Below are 21,148 nucleotides of genomic sequence, written 5' to 3' on the forward strand. Positions count from 1 at the left end.
ATTTATTCATATAATATGTAGATGCAGAGACTATATGTCTTTGTCTGTCTGTGTTGTCATTGCTGCCAGTTTGTCACTGGCTGACACATCTATTGTTCACCCTATAACTGCCAAACCACATCTTTTACCTTTACCTGGCTTTGTTCAGTAAAAATGGATGCAGGTTCCTTCCAAATATACACAATTCTTTTTGTATTTTTTTTAGTGTCTGTATATTTCCCAGCTTTGCTGTCTAGTTTATCAGTGGCAGCAATAAATGTTTACTTAATTAGTAGCTACATAAACAGAATGGTAGGGAAGATGAGAACTCTGAATTTTCCATTATAAATAGCCTGAATAGTTGTCGTGTATGAAAAAAAACAACATGAAAACCTATAATTTTAACTCGCAATTAACCAGCATCAAATTTCAGTTTCGATGATACTGAAATGGGAAAAGCACACAGATACATGAATGCGATTACCAAGCATAAAGGAAAATCGTTGCTTCCTTATTCCCCTGAAAGCTTTTTCATTGTATATTTTCCTTTTCGAAACACTGTGGTACATGAAATAAATACCCAGGTACATAAATCTATCTACAGTCAATTTTTTTTTTTATGCCGTTATACTTGTTGTCCTAGACTTGGACATAATAATGAAAGGACTAGAAACACAGCGCAAGATCAAAGGATTAGTGCGAGCTCTTGGTGAAACCATCTGCATTCAGATCACGTGACCTCCCACACAGGTAGTGAACATATCGCTTATCGGAGACAATGGGTGAATGTCTACTCAAACGCAGATGTCTTTAAAGGAAGATGCCGCATTTCTAGTCAATTTGTAATTTTGTCCATGTCCTGGATATGTTGCAGAAGAGTGCCAGAGCCCAAATTTCTGAGATTTAAAAAATGTTCACCAAAGCCCAACTCCACCCCAATTAAAAGGGTCACTACTTTGCCTCCTTGAACTTTAAATTTAATGGTCTGTATAATGACTTATCTATACAGGCACGTGGCACCAATCAGTGTTTTCTGATACCACATTCTAACTGCCGAATTGATACAGGAGGAAGAGTTTGTCAATACTTAGAAAATCCTTATCTCTAGCCATGTATGTGTAAAATGTATACATATTTACATACTGTACATACATATTGTTGGTAAAGTTCCAAATTGTTTCTAGTTGTGTTTCATTATACTACAGGAAATTGCTTCCAAATGGATCTTCGCATTTCCTTTGGTTATCTAACTTTTTGACAGTCTATAAAATGAAAATGAACAAATATGCTCATCTCAATTAACAAGTCCTTAGGGGATGGCAACCTGGGACAATTTTTATCCTTGAGAAAAAACACTTTAAGGGTACAAAAAAGGGTTAATTATCATCAAAATACTGTAAATGAGGATTTTCATTCATCCAATTATTCGATAATGCATCTATCATTTTGCTTTTTATAACCAATAAAAATCCCATTCAAAATGTTAAATATTAGCATTCAAATTTCTCATTGTTAAGCATAAGCATAAGCACATCAGTTTAACAGCATTTTATTTTGAGGTGAAATAACAATCAGTATGGGGCATAACTCCGTAGCAAGATCTAATAACAAATATTGACAAATTTATGGGCTTCAATCCTGTGCTGTCATTTTGGTTTAAATGTTTTTGTCATGGAGTTCTGAGCCCCTAATTACAATGATTCATTGAAGAAAGGCATTATTTTGCCTTTTTAACAATAAAATCTGAATGGTGATGTTTAAAAAATAGCGCTGGCAGGGTTTTTCAGTACTCCAATGGTGTCATTTATTTGGCATTAAATCGGTGTTTGTGGGTGCTCAAGTTAAAGAGAGTCTTGATTAACTGATTTTGCAATTTTTATCCCATAATTGCAATTATGATATCATCCATAAAATGACATTTATATAAATGCAATCTAACTTAGTCAGTGAACACTGAAGATTCTTCTATCATCCAAAACATGCATGTAAAGACAGTCATTTTGGAGATTTTGTCTAATCCTGAAAGTACCCTTAAGAAGCAGTTAACATTTTTTCTTTCAGTTTCCATACTTTTTTCTCTTGACAGAAATAAACCATTCCAACTATGTAAGCAGAAACTGACACTTTGCAGACAGCATACTTTTCAACCCGTAAGCCACCAACATTCGACCATTTCCCAGTAGACCTTCAAAGAAAATGGAGATGATTATAAAGCGAAATTGCTTCCAAGGACATAGAGTCACACACCACTTAAATATTTGATACAGAGACTTCCGTTGCTTCTTTTTAGAGTAAACTGATACATTTTACTCAGAAAGGTTATATGCACTTTCAGCAAGATTCAGCAGCATGAGAAGTCAATTCTTATATTTAAAAAGTTTAATTCGTTGAGCCTTTCCTTTACCTAAATGTGTCAAAAGAATATCTATGTATCTTATTATTCTGCCAACTGTAGAGAGTCAACACTTGAAATTTCAAACAGGTTCATTTATGACAGCAGTCACTGCAGTGAATTTGAATTTAACAAATCAACTCTTTATTTTCTTTATGAATTTCCCTATGTCACATTTAATTTTTTCAGTTTATTTGGCAAAGGGATCACTCCCAATGGAACTATAGTTTTATGTAGATGGATCCGACTCTGTGGGGATGCTTGCAAAATGCAATTACATTAACAAATTAGCACACCTCTTGGCATTGAGTAGAATACAGAAAAGCTGATGATATTATGAGTATGTTAGAAACAAGAGGAGGCATGTTAACCTGTTGATCCAATTGCATTCAGCAGAACTGTATATAGCTGTATATATAGGAACAATAGTTTCATTGGGAAAGAGCCCATAGCTTCCACTAATTATTTTAAACTGAAGAATCTATCACTGTCCATAACAGGCTCTACATGGTTGAAATTGTAGAGCCAGGAGAGCTTAGGTTGCCTTCTACCAAAAGAAAGATATAATATTTCCAATCTTTCAAAAAATTGAGAAAATAGGACTTCCAACTCATCACGTCTATAGGAATTAAAAAACAGTAACCAGGAAGCCAACAGAAACAAGGGTGGACATAAAAAAAAAAACAAACCAACTGGTAATCTCAAATATTCTTTACTAATAGAAATAAAATTTGACACTTTAAGACTTTGTCCCCTAACTTACATGAAACATAGCTAGGATAGTGAACAAGGGAAGTCCATTTACCCCCAGTGAGTAATATGGGATTGCTAGGGTGTACATGCAAGTCAGCAGGCAGTTTAAAAAATGCTGCGTGACATGAAAAGACATTTTATATACAAATGATTTGAAGCCAAAATCTCAGAAGCCTTGGCATTCCTCAAACTGCGATTGGGTTTCATTTATAAGAAAAATAATTATTCTAAAGCACTAACTTAACATGAGTTTTGATACTGTATTTCTTAGGGCTTGAAGCTGACCACTAACTGAAAGTGGGGTAAAAGTAACTGACAAGCTGGCTGTCAGTTTAAATGAGATTGAACAAAAACACTCAGAGCCTCCAGAATAAATTTGATAACAATTCTGATTATAGGGAACAGTTCAATGAACTGTTCTCTTTACGAAAATGCCAATTTTTCATGCAAGATAATCTATACCAATTGTCCAAAGAGGGTTGAAAATGCATTTCAAACAAGGCAATTACCAACAGACCAAGAAAATCTCATACTAGTATTTACCTAAAATTGGGAAGTAAATATTTCCTCATTTAAAAAACAATGGATCACAGCTAAAACTAAAAAGGTTCTCCATGATCCAGAAATATGTACAGAAATATGTATCAGTGTCATCAGGGATATGGAAATGGATGGATGATTGCCACATTACCAGTGCACTAAGAATTTACTTTTTTTCCAATTTCATCTCCATGAGCTATTCCTTTCAGCCAAAACAACTAAGTCTCCAGGACATTAAAAAAACAGCTAATTCAGTTCTCAGTGCATTTTAATAAATCTTGCTTGATGGCAAACCAAATATTTATCTTGTGCAAAACAATTGAAGACAAATATAATAAAGAGTACAGAAATCACTTGAAGTAATCAACTTAATTTGTGAATATAAGATGTCATTAAAACTAGCTTTATCCAACAGGACATTAATTGTTGATTCAAAGTCTTTTTTACTTTCTAAACATTCAAAGTATACATTATCAACATATCCAAACAATATGCAGTTAAACCACTTATTAAGGTAAAGAAAAGAAATAATTAACCTTTCCTTGAGATATTTAGGACATGTCTTATTTCCATTACAAAAATTAAATATAGACAAATGTAGTATAAACTGATCAATTCTATAATGCAGTGTGGCATATAGTATGTGTTCATCTATTAGCTGGTAAGAAAACAAGATTAAACACTACTTAAGCTTATGCTTTAAAGAGATTTCTCAAATTGACTGAACCTTATGAGATAAGGTGATCAAAAATTAATAAAGCCTGGTTTATAGATAAGTATACATACTGTGATACTCAAAACATAAACTAAACTTCCCAAAGCAAACTGAAAATAATGAGCTATTCCATCATGGAACATAATCGTATTTACCAATACTGCTTTCACTATTCATATCATCATGTATCTGTCTGCCCGTGATGAGCATGCCTCAAATCAATTAAGACTGGTTATTATTCATTACCTAAAGCAGAAAACTGCTGACAGCTCCATTTCTCTGGAGCCTTTCAGAGTATCTGTTTCCCTTCCCAAGGCAATGACCCTCCAAGCAGACAGGACGCCAGAGAGTAAGCAGAGATATATAATTATATGAGCAAGCAAAATTGCGTCAATGAACAGAAAAAAAAACATGAGAACAAACATTTTAGGCCCTTCACACATGGAGTGGTCTACTTAACTGAGATAGACTATACTGCTACATTTTCAGAAATTGGCAACTTAACAGACTGGGCTATTAAGTAAAGATCGCCTTAATGTAGCCTCCATGCTCTAAACGACCAATCTATCTGAAAAAATTAAACCTTTGTTCAATTTGATAACTGATCAGAGAGTGGATTGTGTGACTTCTGCGTAACAGCCAGGCTATTAAATTGTCAGTCTCTCAAAGTGTACCAGTACAGACTGTTCTGCTAAAGTATACTGCTGATATGAATGTGTGCACCCTGAAACTATTATACTAGGTAGTCCAAACGTACTAACGAATGAACATGCCTCCTCCTGGCATTGAGCAGAATACAGAAAATCTGGTGATTTTAGGAGTATGTTGGAAGCAAGAGGAGACATGACACACACTGAGACTGGGGTTCAGGGTTCAACTGTAGTATGATCAGACATCTGGAGATGTGTGGAAGTAAATGGAGATATTTGTGAGTGAGCAAAGATATGTGTGAGTAAGCAGAAATCCCTAAGTGAGCAGAAGAGAGATTTGTCAGTGAAGCACACTCTCCTGGCTTTTCACTATGAAAATATATCATATCATTTCCAAGAAACTAAACGTGTGGCATGTTTAGACTTTTCCTCCAAAGGTCTTGATGTGACTGACTTAGGCTTGACAATGTGTTATTTTTTTTCATCATTCCACAGGAGACAATGAAAAACCTGTTTTACCGAAATAGGAGCTATAGTTTACCAAGCAAAGGGAACTCTGAATTTCAAGATTTTGCAGTGGCTTTGCTGTAAAACCTTGATTTTTTTCTGCACTCACTTTCATCTGAACATTTTACAGAGCACTTTGGACATCTGAGCATGCCTTGGATTTGTACAACATTACAAGTACAGAACTAAGACCGATAAATATTATTCAATTTTGATATAAACAACTCTGCCTGGTCTAAATCATCATCTTTACGATCTCTCATCTCAGTAACCAGCATAAAGATATGGTTAACAGTTATTAATCCATCTCTATTTCTAAAACATTTCTGTCACATTTGTGGATGAGAGAGGAATTGCTTTTGCTTTGCTAATACTTTACATGTAAAGATTGCAAAACCAAAATCAATAGTGATCTATGCTCACAGAATTGGCTGAACAGCGATAAGACAGGCCTGTAGCCAGCAATTTTAAAGACTTTTTTCAAAGGTGGATCTTTATACCCCTATGGCTGATTCAACTTGAGAAATGGTATAGAACTTGACTTTGAGTCAGAGTGGACCTATTTGCCAAAAGAAAGGGTGGTTCTTTCCACCCACCCCTGTACCCTCTGTCTATGAGTCTGCTATATATACTCCTGTCACTGGTGCCGTGTCCTTGGACAGCAGATCATTTTTCTTATGATTCAAACTCTTATTTCAACATTAGAACAGGTTTCGATTACATAATTGCTGTTTTGACAAACGTTCATGATAAAACATTATATTCCAAAGAAAATATATACAGCATGTGGCAGATTTTTCCCAGAAATTTTGCCAATTTTGTCATTAACACCAAGGCATACCCTTAACAAAACATTGACAAAAAATCGAATGATAGATTATCAAGATCAATATTTGGGGGAAAAACAATTTTTTTCAGTCCTGCACAATGCATTTCAAGAGAATTATGGGACACCCTTGTTTACACATTATTGACTATGTCATTCAAAAGCAGTCAGTTCAGAACTGAATTCATGAAACATACTTGATAAGATTTTTTTCTAATCTTTTCACTTTTAATATGTTTTATTTTGCCCGATATCGCCAAGACCCCCTTTAAAATAATGAAGATGCAGTATGTTGTGCCTTTAACATCTTCTATCTCAATGTATTAGTGCAATGCTCTTTACAATAGTTGCTCAAACAGTTCAAACAATCCAACCAAAAATAATTTTCTAAATTTTTTTCTGGGCAGAAACACATAGAACAAACTGCAAAATCATGCTTGTCTTTACTGTGAATGAATGAGTAGGTAACAGTAACTAGTTACACATACTGTTCTAGGGGTAAAAATGCTGAATTGTTTGCAGCAGATTTCACCATTTCTTAACTACAGTATGGATTAACCAATCAATCAATCAATCAGCTCATCTATTTTAGTTTCTGCCCTTTGACATCACCAAAATTGCACTAAATCAGGCACCAGTTTACACTTAGGTTATATATTTCTTTCTACTTGCCTGTTATCTAAACACTTCATGCAGAGTTGCCCATTGACCACAAGATAAATGCTTATTGAAAACATACATCAAGTGAAGGCTAGATTTACACAATCAATCCGCCACTCACACTAATCTTGATGGAGAATCGGTACAAGTAAATCAATGGCACTAGCATTAGTCCCTATGTATACGTAATAGCAATGCACTCCAGTATTCTGGGAATTTAATTTGACCTCAGCTCCAACTGGCTTAAATTCACATAAGAATTTCTTACACCAAGTTATAAATACTGCTAGTCATACCTGAGTCGAGTTTATCGATTCACACGATATATCTTTTCAACACCTATAAACTATTCAAGAAACAACTCCACGTACCCATCTGAACCTGTCGTCCCTAAAACTTGAAACCCTTATCCCTGTATGTCAGCACTGGCTCCCAACAAGGCAACTGACAGAAGCTTATCACTGTTCTGAAAACCTTGGCATATCACAGGATGAAAATGTCTGGTTCACTGTCATTTTGAAAATCCAGCTAATCCAGAATTTATATGCCAAGGATAAACTGTGTGCCATATTATAACTGTGATGCTCAGCAGATAAACAGTATACTTGTAAACTTCATAATTGCAAAAATGTTGTATATTTCTTTGATGAAAAGTAGTGACAAATTAACAATATAGAATTTCAGTGACCTATAATCTTTTTAAAAATCTTTAAGGGTATCACAACTGTTACTAGTGTTACTTAAAACAATTCTGTAAACTTACACTTGAATTAGGAAAGCTGTTAATCAAGATCAAACAGACAGACAAACAGACATAGCCCATTTTAAAATAAGTTGTGTTTGTTTAAAGGCATGATATACAATTTACATAAATACAATTAATTTCTTACATAAGTCACTGCTTAAGTTTGAAAATCCCTAAAAACAAAACTCATTCACCTCAAAGAAGATTCCACATTTGTTTACGGTTCAGTACAGTAAAAGAGGATTTGTTCCACTGAACACCTTACATAAACACAGGGCTGCAGGAGTTTCTGTAAAAATATGAAAAGAATAACTAGCATGGACAGCTTAAAAAATCTACAGAAAAAAAAAAACTGATAGCTTAAGGTAACATTATGTTAATATTAAAATTAATAAAATAAGTTCAATGAAATAAAATACCAATACTTTTTAGCTGTGAAACTCATTATATTACAATAACTGCTCTCTTAAACTAAAAACAAATGATGTAGTTTTGAAAAAAAGTTTCAAATATAAAGTATTACCAAAGTGAAAAATCTTGTATTGGCTATGGTAACTAATCTTAGTCTCTTGAACTTATGGGGCAAATTTCTCAAATTAAGAAATATTATGAAAAAAAGTCCTTCATCATAAAACCTACCTATCAAGTTGCCCTGCTGGATGGAATGAAAATCCCTTGTACTGCCGCTGTTCTTTATCTCGCTGACCAGTTCTATTAGTACTGCTACAGCAGCAATTTGGCTGTCATCAGACTGAAGCCCAATACGTCAGAAGGCGCTGTTATAGCTTCAACAAATCTAGAGCATGCAGAATGTCACACAGATGCCCTTCTCTTCCGTTCTTAGTTCAAAAAAGAGGTAAAAAATAGAAGTAGTTGCCAATAAAAGTTCAGCAATGTTAAACCATGCATAAAGTAGGTGATCAGTGATGTACAAATCATGTTGACAGTTTTCAAGTACATGTCTGGCACCGTGCCTCCCTACCTCCTAAAATTAACCATAGTTTATCTGACTTCATACAGCCCTCACATCTATCATTTCAAAAGTGGGTATAAGTAGAAGTACTATCACGATTTTCTAATTGAAACTACCTTGCTGCACATTGCTTTTAAATATTTTTTTTCGTTTGTTAAATTATTTTCAGCCTTGACTAGTTACTTTCTTAGCACATTTATTTCCAAACATAGTAACCTCTCTTTTGAGGTGTTTACAACCTAGTTACTCAGACATAATACAGTTTAAACTTAGTTTTATAATATAATGGGGTTCAGCTCTGTCCTTGCTACTGATCCAGAACAGAAAAAAGGGTCAATGTTCAATAACTCAGGCATGGATAATTCAGTCCAACAGATGAATTTCATTCAATTTAGATCATTTTAAAGTAGAACGCGCTGTACAAAGCTAGACACTAAATTGAATGTAGCTAGCTGATAATTTCTATAAAATAAGTGGACACTTTAATAGTACAGTTGAATGAAAAGTTTATTCTATCTTTCTTTTTTTTTATTTGACCCTACACTTATGTTATAATATGACACATTGCGATAGAGGTGACAAGGCTATTTCTCCCCCAATACCCCAAAATATACACAGATAATGAAAATTTAAAATATCTTGATCTGTATGAAGTCACTTGATAGAAAATTTAAGTAAACGGAAAACCCATGCACATATTATGCACAAATAATGTTTCAATTTAGTTAAAATACCCGGCAATGTGTTTATTAATGCCTAACAACAACACTTCTTTATAACAAAGTAAATTACCCAATATGCAGAATCATGCAATTAGAAATAATAATCCAATTGTCTTGAATACAGGACATATCTTTTAAATCCTTTAGATCAAAGAAAAGAGGAACATTTGAATTATTTTCATTGTGAATGTTACTGTTCAAGGAATTCTCTTAGTCTATTAACTTTTGAATCTGAGCATTTCTACTGGGGCTTACCTTCCTGCCTGTAGTCTATTACTTTAAAAGCAATTTCATGTTCTCTGGAAAACTCAGGTTTCTCACTTCAAGTTGTGGAAGTGAAATACCAAATGGCACGAGGAGTCGCCTGTCAGCTGGAAACTCATGGACATAACATCAGTAAAATAAACACGGCTGGACTTCTTTCCATCAAAATGTCAATCATCATCCAAAACTGAAAATATCAAAATTCAGTGTAGACTTATCTCAATCACCTTTCTTTAGAAGTGGCCACTGATTACATTAACAATAGGAAGTTTTGATTTAATTTTTACATCAACAATCTTAGTTTAAATGGTTAACATGTTTTTAACAGCAACCATGTTAAGCCAATCCCATTTTCATTTCTTCATATGTAATAATAATATAATCTGAGGACCATCAAATAAACAGGATTTAATAGTCTTGGTTATAACAAATTGAAATAATGCAAAAGTTTTTTTTTAGAATAAAATGTATTGTTATGAAGACACTACTATAGTAACAAGTCTTTTTCAAGGGGTGTTTTCTGTGACGTTTATAAAGGATAACTTCAAACAAAACATTTAGTTGTTGCAAATCATTGCCAAAACTGTTTTAAAATATGTACAACACTGTTGAGACCTCATCTCCATTTACAAATTCCTAAAATCTTGGTAGAATGGTTGCTTCAAGGTAGATGACACATGTTCATCACTTTCAAAAACAAATTGCAGTGTTTGTTTTCAGGTGGTATCCAGTGCCTATGGTGACAGTCATTTTTGCCAATTCCTATAAGGGCATGCACTATTCAGTAGTTACAAAAGAGGTAGCAGTGCATTCTAAACCATGTCATTAATGCAGTTCTTAGAAGTTAACGAACAATTCTCTTGCCCTATACATGTGTTAAAAGTCTCAAATGTTCTAGAAGGAAGTTTTCCAGAGCAACATTATTCTCTCAATACACGAAAACAACTTACAATCTACAAGCAATACAAATAATTGATAGTACATGTACAGGGGTGGATCCAGAGATATTTTCTGACAGTCTTCCAAATAATCTTTGTTGATCCATCCTCCAATTTTGACCGTCTTCTGACAGAAGAAATTAAATACCCATTAATGTAAACCTGAAAATCTGACCATCTTCCGGAAGACCCAGAAGACGGCGTAAATCCGCCCCTGCATATAAACACAGACTGACATAAATATCATAGCAAGAACTTAAGCTTATTGCAAAATAAACTTTTTCTACTGAATTTCTAAAAATAATTTGAACACCATAGAAATAAAATGCAATTTACTTACGTCAACCTTGCATTCTTTGATCTTGCATCCCTTGAAAGTTTTCTGAGAATACTGCACTTAAATGCAAAATATAGATTGACAGCTTCTGTTTTTTCTGGTAAGACTTATCTTCCACACTAACATGCCAAAAAGAGTTTTGGCTTGTAGTCATTGTGCAGCACATCAGTTCCTTTTATTATATTTACCTCAACATCCACGAGGCCTACAAGATGATTCAGCACCTTTGATCCATAGTAATTGTTGCTTTTCTGTCTTAACATAAGATGCAATTTGCAAGATTTCGCTTAAACATTTGCTAAAATTCAAATAATTCATGTTTTTCTTATTATTATTTATTAATTTATTTGTGTGTGTGTGTGTGTCAATGTTCATATTTCAATAAGAAAACAGCAATACAATGGAAATCAAGTAAAACTGTTAGTAAGACTGTAATGAGAAATAAAAACCACATTCTCATGGATCTGCCACAGATGCCACTGCAGACAACTATCTACTTTGATCAATTTTTTACAAAATTGAGTTCCTTCTGCATTTTGTCTGCTTCAGTAGAAAAATACACATTCTGTAAGATTTGAAAAGAATTTTTCCTTAAATAAATCTCTCTGCTTAACACTTACACAGGGATTATGATTGATAAGCGTGAAGTCTGCATATTCCATACCAGAATTCAGTAGCTATAATTTGTAAAAAATTTTCTTTTAAGACCCTCTAGATGTAGTAGAATGGAAACAATACAAAAATATATTGACAAAGTTCAAATATAATGGTTTATTCATATGTTTGTATGTTTACTTTATTGTCCATATATCAACATTTTTCTAAAAAGTACTTCTCAAAGTTATATATATTGTTTCAAACTCACATTTTGTTGATAGGTGCATAAATAACTGATAAAGCTTCCATAAATATCTACTGTATAATCATTCTTCATGATAAATATACAAATGAAAAGCCACAAAAAAATCAAACATTACTCCCCCCCCCCCCAAAAAAAAAATATATATATATCCCTCACAGAAATAAGTTAGTGCTTTGTGAAATGACAGTCCCATTTTTCTTCTTTTTGTCAAGTTAATCTTTGTCCAGCATTTCTTCTAAGGCCTGTAAATACAATATCTCAGTATAAATTCTATGACATTTAAACCTGCTAATTCACTCGGAAAAATCATGAAATGAGATCAACTTTGCTTTTTAATTTCAAGTGCTAACATTTTTCTTATTGTACAAAATACTTGTGAACAAATATAGTGCTAACCTGCAGTGTGTCTTGCCTATCTGCAGTGACCGAGATATTGGGTGGATTGCTCTGTCTTATTATTTCACAAAACCTGCATGACAAAATAGTAAATCCTTTATCTCAAATATTAATAACAGTGTCTATATCTCTAAAACTTTCTTCATCATAATCATACAAAGGTACTATTGAAATCTACATTATGCTTTGCAATAAAAACATTATATTAAGTCAATTACAATTTAGTTTTTAAAATGTTCTCGTTCAACAGCACCAAGCTCATCAAAGTGTATTAATGGTAGCAGCAACAGATTTATTTCAAACAATTTTCCGGACTGTAAATTGGCTGTGAAACAGGTGGATAAAATTCTCCTGTACTGTAAAGCTAACAATGAGAATTTGACATAAAATAAGCTGCCAGTATTCTTTTTATTTTACTTTATTTAAAATGTTCAGAAGAAATGAGACAAAAAAACTTCGCACCAAAAACAGTGTTTTTCATTTAACTTAAACTTTTTTCATCTATATGTTCCCCAAAAACAAAAAATTGATTAAAATGAGCAAAAAGTCTACACAGCATGCAATTTTTATTGATATCCTTCATTTTTGTCAGATCAATAGGTTTCACCCAGTCTCTGTCTCAATTAGTGTAAAAGCATTCACCTGTTTGATCTTACAAATGAAGCTTCTTACATCATATCTCTCTTGGGAAAACAAAGTGAAAAGAAAGAAGATAGAGAATGATAAAATATTAATTGTTATGCTCATGACATCAAGGGACTTACTTTTCAATTTGTTCATCTGTCTTGTGAATATCTTTGTTCACTTGAGAAAGCTCCTACAAATTGACAAAAAATTTCAAAGACTTGATAATAAAAAAGAAAATCATATCTGATGCATAAAAAATACTATGGCACTGCATTTGTGAACTCTGTCATTTATTCTAAAGCTTTTGAGTGAAAATAATAACAAATTCCAGAAGTATCATTTTAATAATACTTCAGGCCTTAGACATAAAAGTGAAATCCCAATGAAACTTTATATTTTTATGTACAGACACAGATGTGTCTGTACATATAGCCATCACCTGCGTCTGTCGTCGCCGTTGCCGTTGCCGTTGCCGTTGCCGTGCACTTTTACCGTAAACACGATAAGTGGAAAACAGTTTTACGTTTTGACTTGAAACTTACAGAACTGATGAATATTCATAATATTCAGGTCAAGTTCGAAAATCAGCATGATCGGGCCATTTTCAGGGAAGTTATGCTGTTTTTTCACTTTTTTCAGCATATATGCAACACCGTAAACACGATAAGTGGAAAACCGTTTTACCTTTTGGTTTGAAACTTACAGAACTGATGAATTTGTATAATACGCAGGTCAAGTTTGAAAATCAGCATGATCGGGTCATTTTTAGGGAAGTTTTGCTTTTTTTTCACTTTTTTCAGCATATATGCAACACCGTAAACACAATAAGTGGAAAACCGTTTTACCTTTTGGTTTGAAACTTACAGAACTGATGAATTTGTATAATACGCAGGTCAAGTTCGAAAATCAGCATGATCGGGTCATTTTTAGGGAAGTTTTGCTTTTTTTTCACTTTTTTCAGCATATATGCAACACCGTAAACACGATAAGTGGAAAACCGTTTTACCTTTTGGTTTTAAACTTACAGAACTGATGAATTTGTATAATACGCAGGTCAAGTTCGAAAATCAGCATGATCGAGTCATTTTTAGGGAAGTTTTGCTTTTTTTTCACTTTTTTCAGCATATATGCAACACCGTAAACACGATAAGTGGAAAACCGTTTTACCTTTTGGTTTGAAACTTACAGAACTGATGAATATTTATAATACGCAGGTCAAGTTCGAAAATCAGCATGATTGGGTCATTTTTAGGGAAGTTATGCTTTTTTTTCACATTTTCTCTGATTCAATTCTTAGGCATGTTAATAGTCTCATTATTGAACTAATAAGATATGTAAAAGTGTTTTTTTGACATTTCCTACATCTTTACAACATTGTTAGTTGATTATGTAAAAATGATGGTAAACTTGTTATCGTGTATTGTGTAATGAAGTGTCAAAAATGGAAATAAACACATATCATTGCAGTTTGTCAGATTCGATCATCCACTATGTTCAGAATCTCATAATGGAGGAAATTGGACATTTAATACTGTTCTGTTGATATTTTTCCCATCTCATCAATTTTATTAGTTGGTCATATAAAAATGGCAGTAAACTGTTAATTTTGTTTTATGTTAAAAAAGTGTTAAAAATGGAAATAAACCCATTTCAGAAAAGTGCTGTCTTGTTTACATTTTGGCATTTTCAAGATGTGACTTTGAAGTTCCATGGGCCTGAAGACCTTTGCTAGTCACATTTTCTGAATATCCATGATACTAATATTTTATTATTAAAAATTGATGGTGATTATGCTGTTAAACATTATGTAATATTGCATCAAAATTTGAAGAAACCCCTAATTTGGGCACTGCTCCCATGATGACCATTTAAGGAAAATCATGTCACTTACTGTTCTCAAACTTACAGGAAAGAAACATGGGACTAAAATACAGCTTCAGTAGGCAATGCAGTCTGTTTGGTAATTTTTTCTGGCAGTTAAACAGTTTTTTGTGAAAATTTAATTTTTCACATATTGGCATTTTCAAGGTGTGACTTTGAAGTTCTATGATCCTGAAGACCTTTGCTTGTAACATTTTCTGAATGTCCATGTTACTAATATTCTATTATTAAAAATTGATGGTCATTATGCTGTTAAACATTATGTAATGTTACATTAAAATTTGAAGAAACCCCTATTTTGGGCACTGCTCCCATGATGAGCACTTAAGGAAAATCATGTCACTTACTGTTCTCAAACTTACAGGAAAGAAACATGGGACTAAAATACAGCTTCAGTAGGAAATGTAGTCTGTTTGGTAAATTTTTCTGGCAGTTAAACAGTTTTTTGTGAAAATTTAATTTTTCACATATTGGCATTTTCAAGGTGTGACTTAGAACCTGAAGACCCATATATATATATATATATATATATATATCAAAAAAGATTAAAAGTTTGAATGGCAGCATCATTGGAATTATATTTACCTCTGCCAAGGAGGTTATGTTTTCACCCCTGTTTGTCTGTCATCAACATAACTCAAAAAGTTACGGACCGATTTTGATGAAATTTTCAGGAACTGTCAGAAGTGGGCAAGGAGGACAATGATTAGTTTTTGGTGGTGGTCCGGATCAATAATCAATCAATAATAATCAACAATTGCTGTCTTGGCAGAGGTCTGCGCTCTTGGAGTGCTTTTCTAGTTTTGTTATGTTTTCCTTTTTAATTTTTTCTCAAACACTGGCATTTGTGACTTTTAACTCTCATCTGCCTGAGGCTCTGCACATTTTCTATATTTCCACGTAAGCAGTTGTATTGTTTTTTATGTCTTTATACATTATGTAATATTATTTTATGCACTGTCATCATTTTTCAAATATTGAGACTTTCATCATGAGAATTTGAACTCTCATGGTCCTGAAACTGTAATCTTATTGAAGGGGTGGATTGAGACCATCTTCTGGGTCTTCCGGAAGACGGTCAGGTTATTAAGTTTATATTGACTGGTATCTATTTTTTTCTGTTGGAAGACCATCAAAATGGAGGATGGATCAACACAGATACTTTGGAATACTGTCAGAAAATATCTCAGGGTCCGCTCCTGTTATTGACCATGTTACCTGTTGTGCATGATTAAAATTCAGTGTTGACTGACAGTGCTATTATGAGCATTATTTATTATTGCATCAAAATTGACAAAATGACCTTTTTTATATCTTTATTTTCTGTTTTTTGTCTGTACATTTGACAGCTTTGCTGCCTTGTTTTTAGATATTTGTAACTTTGATACTTTTATTGGCTCTATATATTTAGTTACTTTCGCTGACATACTTACAAAAGTGTAATATTTTACTAAATGAGACAAAAGCAATAACAGCAAGTTGGAAAAATTAAAGGAAAAAACCTTTACCAGCTGGAGGTCTAGTTTAACAGTATCTAGGTTTATTAGAGTTGCTTCAATTTCCTTCAACCTCGTATCTTCCCCGTTTACAGGAGTCTATAAAAAAAAATAATCAGAAAAGCAATGGTAAATCACATCTTTGTATCCTGGGTTTCAATTTTTCTAAGGAAGACAACTTCCACAAATTAATGTCCATGGGCTCATTCCCAGTGAACTATCATTCTACACACCTTGATCCAAATCTGTGGGGACTCTTGCTGAATGCAATCAGATAAGCACGCCTCTTCTTTTTTCCAACAGACTTGTAAAATTACCAGCTTTTCTGCATTCTACTCGGTGCCAAGAGGCAGCATTTTAATCTGAAAATTTTACATTCAGCGAGACTCTTTGCAGAGTTGGATCAATCTATGGAAAAGGATAGTTTCATCAGGAATGAGCCCTTACATACCTGAAATGTTCTCAATGACAATATAGTGCTTCACTGCTGATAGGATAAGAATATCTTTAACTTCTCAAAATTGCAGTCAAAATATTTGCAGTCTAAATGAAACAGAAGGAACAGGTTCAAATAAAACTTGACAGCATGATGGGACTGTATGGGGTTTTCATTAGTTCCTGATTGAGGGTCACAGTGTCATTTTCATGTCATGATCCCCCGTAACATAGGCATCTTCAGTACTGATTATAAAATGTTGTTCCCAGATAAATGTTCTGGAAAATCTCAGTTAAGTTAAAATGTTAGGTTAAAAAAGTGATGGAAGTTAATTATATATGTGGTGGCAAAAAGTATAAGTTCCAAACATTTCTGTGCACATTCCATTTTGAAATCTATTGAATGAATTTCTTAAGTTTCAAATCTGGTCTAACGTTTCTATTGTAGCATAATTTTGCTTCTGGCAAAACAGCTGGGTCATTTTATTCAAATCCAGATCTTTTGCAAAAGCAATGAAAACTACAAAAATATTGAAACATTTAGATCATCTTATCCCTAGTTATTGTATTTCTTCATTTGCCAAAAACTGTACTACTGTAAGTCTATCAAGTTGGGGATAAATGGAAACAGTTTAACCATGGAAAAATACCTTTTATAACTGATGTTAATATATATTCTGTAAATGACACTATTAATAATACCTCATCTTCTCCATACTGTTGGTAGATGTTTTTCTTTGTTATACTGTGCAATTTCTTGTGGTGTCGACGAAAGGCTTTGTAAAACTGCCTTAAACTGTCATCATGTCTAAAATGTGAAGCACTATAGTAAGCAACCCAGTCAAAAAAAGAGTACAAGCTTATCAAGCACTATATTTCTATGATATTTCATATCGTTAATCATATATTACTATGACATTTCTAATCAATTCATAATACAAGCCTCTGGTTACAAAACTTATCATTTATCATATGTAATTCACATACAGTACTTAAATAAATAAGTCATGGATAAAACACATGTGCAAAGAAGCTGTATCTGCATAAGGGCATTTTTACAATCCTGGGCACTTTTCAGATTTTCCCACATATTGCTAATTAACAAATTACATACATATGATCAAAGAATTCTTTTATCACTATGTTAGAGAATGGTGTAAGTGAAGATAAACACTGAAAATAAAAACCAAATATCACCACCGAGTCCAAAGTTATGCTAAAGCAAAGCCCGAAAAATGACCAAAAATTTTTCCCGTTTTAGTCATATGAAATAAAAAGCAATCTGAAATAAATTAAAACAGTGTTTGACATTGCATTTTTTTGGATTATAAAACACTCAGTAGTATGGTGGAAGCAAAAAAGCTTAAATATTAACAGGAGAGAGGTGTATCCTAGAAAAAAGGTCTTTTAATGGCATGCTGGTATTTCCGTTAAACGAAATGTCCATTCCGAAACAAAAATAAATTACTTTCAGAAAATATGTCATAAAACATACAGTATAATTAACCATCCTAATCATTATTTGGATGTATTGGTATTGTTTGTATCAAATAATGAAATCTGTGTGATGATTCTGGAGCTTGTCATGGAGTGCAAAATAACCCTACCATATTTTTCCGTTAAATTTGTCCATTCCGAAACATTGGGTTTCTCTTACATAAAAAGAACATGTTGACACCTAGCCTGTAACAATATGTATTTCTCTAAAGCCCAGGACATGTGATATTTATTTTTATATAAGAAAACCCCAGTGCACAGAAACCCATTTAACTGTGGCCTTTTTTGAGATGCTTGTTAAAAATTGTCCATTCCGAAACAAAGTACCTTTACATTGCCAATGTTATAAATAGAGAAAATTCTGTCTTTAATGCTGTATGTTTCACTTGACATGAGCAAATTACTGTAAAAGCATCATGCATATGACATAAAAATAATAGAAAAACATTTCTTCAATGGCAACTTTTAAAATTTCTATATATATCCTCAACAAAAAAATTCATTTTTGCGAGACAGCATCTTTTCTTTGGATCTACTAGAACTTCCATTGCATATTTTCCCCAAGTTCATGTATTTCAAAGTTAAATTAACAATTAATTGAAGAGATTATATCAGTATAAATAGAAATATAGGCAATTTGGATGCTTTGTATCGGAAAGGACATTTTTTAACACATTGTCTAAAACACTTGTTTACTCTTTGGTCTGCTCATCTATTTATTATTCATGAGGAAGAGGATGATGGGAAGCACATCAAATTTATGTAGAATATAATTTTGAATAATACAGCTTACCTTACTTTAAATATTGCTTACTTATGATGTACATAAAAGTATACGAAAATAGTTATGAGGCTACAAATGTTAAAGTTGCGAGAGTCAATTCACTGGCACAGTTTACAGAGGCGCTTGCAGGCAGACACAGGTTATAATTAACTTCCTGTGATTATTTATCATGATGTATATATATATATACATGATGTATATATATCATGATGTATGTATATATATATGTATATATACCATTTAAGCAATTTCGTAAATGTTAAATAAATGTCCATTCCGAAACACAGGACATGCCTAAAAGGACATATTAAAAAATTTAATTACTAAATTTAAACCTGACCTTGTCAAATAATATTTTATACAGCTATGAGCTGTAACAAAAGGAAGTAGAATAGGGTATAATGGAGTGTAGAAGACTCTATTTTATGTCATGATCAAATACTAATGGAGTAACATTTCAAAAAAGAATCAAAAACTATCCAAAATGACCAATTAATGTAATAAAAACAGTTCAGTTTTAATATAGTTAACTCATATTTTGTCCAATGATTGCTTCATCTGTACCTTGTAAACCAACATACTATGAGATCTTAAGGCAATTTCATAAATGTTAAATAAATGTCCATTCCGAAACAAGGACATGTCTAAAAGGACATATTTTTAAACATGTCTTTACTGTTGGTAAATCTGACATTGTCAAATAATATTTTATACAGCTATGAACTGTAACAAAAGAAACTGGAATAAGGTATAATGGTGTAAAGAATAACTGGAATATATCTCAGAATCAATATTTAATAAAATAAAATTCCAGTAATGAATTGCTAGTACAGAATAGACAAAACAAGCACAAAATGTAATAAAAAGACTTCAATTTTAGTTCAGCTTCCACCTATTTTGCCCAGTTATTCATAGACTTTACCTAAAACTTATAAACTCAAATACTACAATATATTAAAATAATATCATAAATGTTTTAAAAAATGTCCTTTCCGAAACAGGGATGTTTCGGAAAGGACATTTATTTTAACATGACACTGCAATTAGCACACATGTCCGTGCAAAATAACATTTTACACAATCATGAAGCATAACATAAAGAACTAATGCAAGGTAAAGTGAAGTACAGAAGTCCTCAGAATATCTCAGAATCAAAAAATGGAGATCAATACCTTAAATTATCATAAAAGTCGCACACTTCAAGGTTTAGCTTATGAAAATTAAAAAAATGATTTTCAAAATTCAAATAATCATATCTTTATACATACACAAGGTTTTATCTCGGGATTGTCATTTCTTATACCCTTCAGGTCTATACTTTCAAGAAAAGTACAAATTTCAACACAATAATGACTTCTATTTTTGACCCTTGGTGGGAAAAAAAGGAGCCCAGGATTGTAAAAATGCCCATAATATCATTAACTCTTTGCTCTTAAAGAAAAAAAGGAAAAATTATAATTTTGAAAGATAATTATAAGAAACATTAAAATTATATAAAATAATTTACAACTTTATGCCTTAAAAAATTGGCAAACAAAATGTCACTGAAACATGAATGGTTTATTCAAACTCAGATACATGGCTTTCTGTGTACCATATTTCAAGTTCTGAGCCTTTTAGGTGTGGAACCTACTAGTTAGTTACTCAGTAAAATTGTGTCTTGCTCTTTTAAGAATGCATTAGCATGAAATTTCATGTTTTGGCAATGCTATATGATTTCTGATATGTCCAATTTGGTGGTTGCTCTAGCCGACTGTCATTTTACAGTTATGTGCAAATCTATCTTTCATCCATGATGTGATACCAGATAACAAATTACAAAATAGGGGTCTTCGTGATATTAACCTGTGAAACTGTGTAAAAAATAAAGATTATAGGACAAAATTTGTTTGAAAAACTAAACATATACAATTAATTTCACCTCAGCTTTTCTGTAAAATAACTTTGGAATTCTTGAAACGTCATATCCTTGCCCATGTTATCAGCTAACAGAAATTCCTCCAAAATTGTTGCCGCCATGTTGAGCTTTCTGTACATTTTCAACAAAAGAGCTCCAATGTTTACAAAATTGCAAGACGGATCGATAAAGATTGACATTAAGAAAGAAGGAGTAGAAGTTCCTACATCAAAGTTTCAAAGCTCCAGTAGTTTGGAAACATAGACTGTTGC

The 21,148-nt window shown here is 32.8% G+C and overlaps 2 protein-coding genes across 5 annotated transcripts in view; both read right to left on the reverse strand.

The window, feature by feature from the left end:
* The window catches only part of LOC106175742 (soluble guanylate cyclase 88E), a 52,250-nt gene extending 40,655 nt beyond the window's left edge, over positions 1-11,595 (reverse strand). The window contains exons 1-4 of one of the 4 annotated variants that reach the window (XM_087001211.1): positions 11,005-11,595; positions 9,718-9,913; positions 8,407-8,606; positions 7,962-8,056 (exon numbers count right to left, since the gene is read on the reverse strand). The gene's annotated coding sequence lies outside the window, so the exon portion shown is untranslated. Of the gene's footprint in view, positions 1-7,393; positions 7,825-7,961; positions 8,057-8,406; positions 8,733-9,717; positions 10,039-11,004 lie in introns of those variants that run through there. The other 3 variants (XM_087001212.1, XM_013557871.2, XM_087001216.1) reach the window with 3 other exon arrangements.
* A 153-nt stretch (positions 11,596-11,748) lies between these two features.
* On the reverse strand, positions 11,749-21,040 carry LOC106166310 (uncharacterized). Its single transcript, XM_087001219.1, has 6 exons — positions 20,901-21,040; positions 17,401-17,506; positions 16,276-16,362; positions 13,024-13,076; positions 12,260-12,332; positions 11,749-12,105 (listed from the first exon to the last, which is right to left on the reverse strand). Exons 1-6 carry the CDS (start codon positions 21,014-21,016, stop codon positions 12,076-12,078), a joined length of 465 nt encoding a protein of 154 aa, XP_086857345.1. The 5' UTR covers positions 21,017-21,040; the 3' UTR covers positions 11,749-12,075.
* Positions 21,041-21,148: the final 108 nt, after the last annotated feature.

Source organism: Lingula anatina, chromosome 1, assembly GCF_051362555.1.
Source record: "Lingula anatina isolate TDL-2025a chromosome 1, LinAna3.0, whole genome shotgun sequence".
NCBI lineage: Eukaryota > Metazoa > Brachiopoda > Lingulata > Lingulida > Lingulidae > Lingula > Lingula anatina.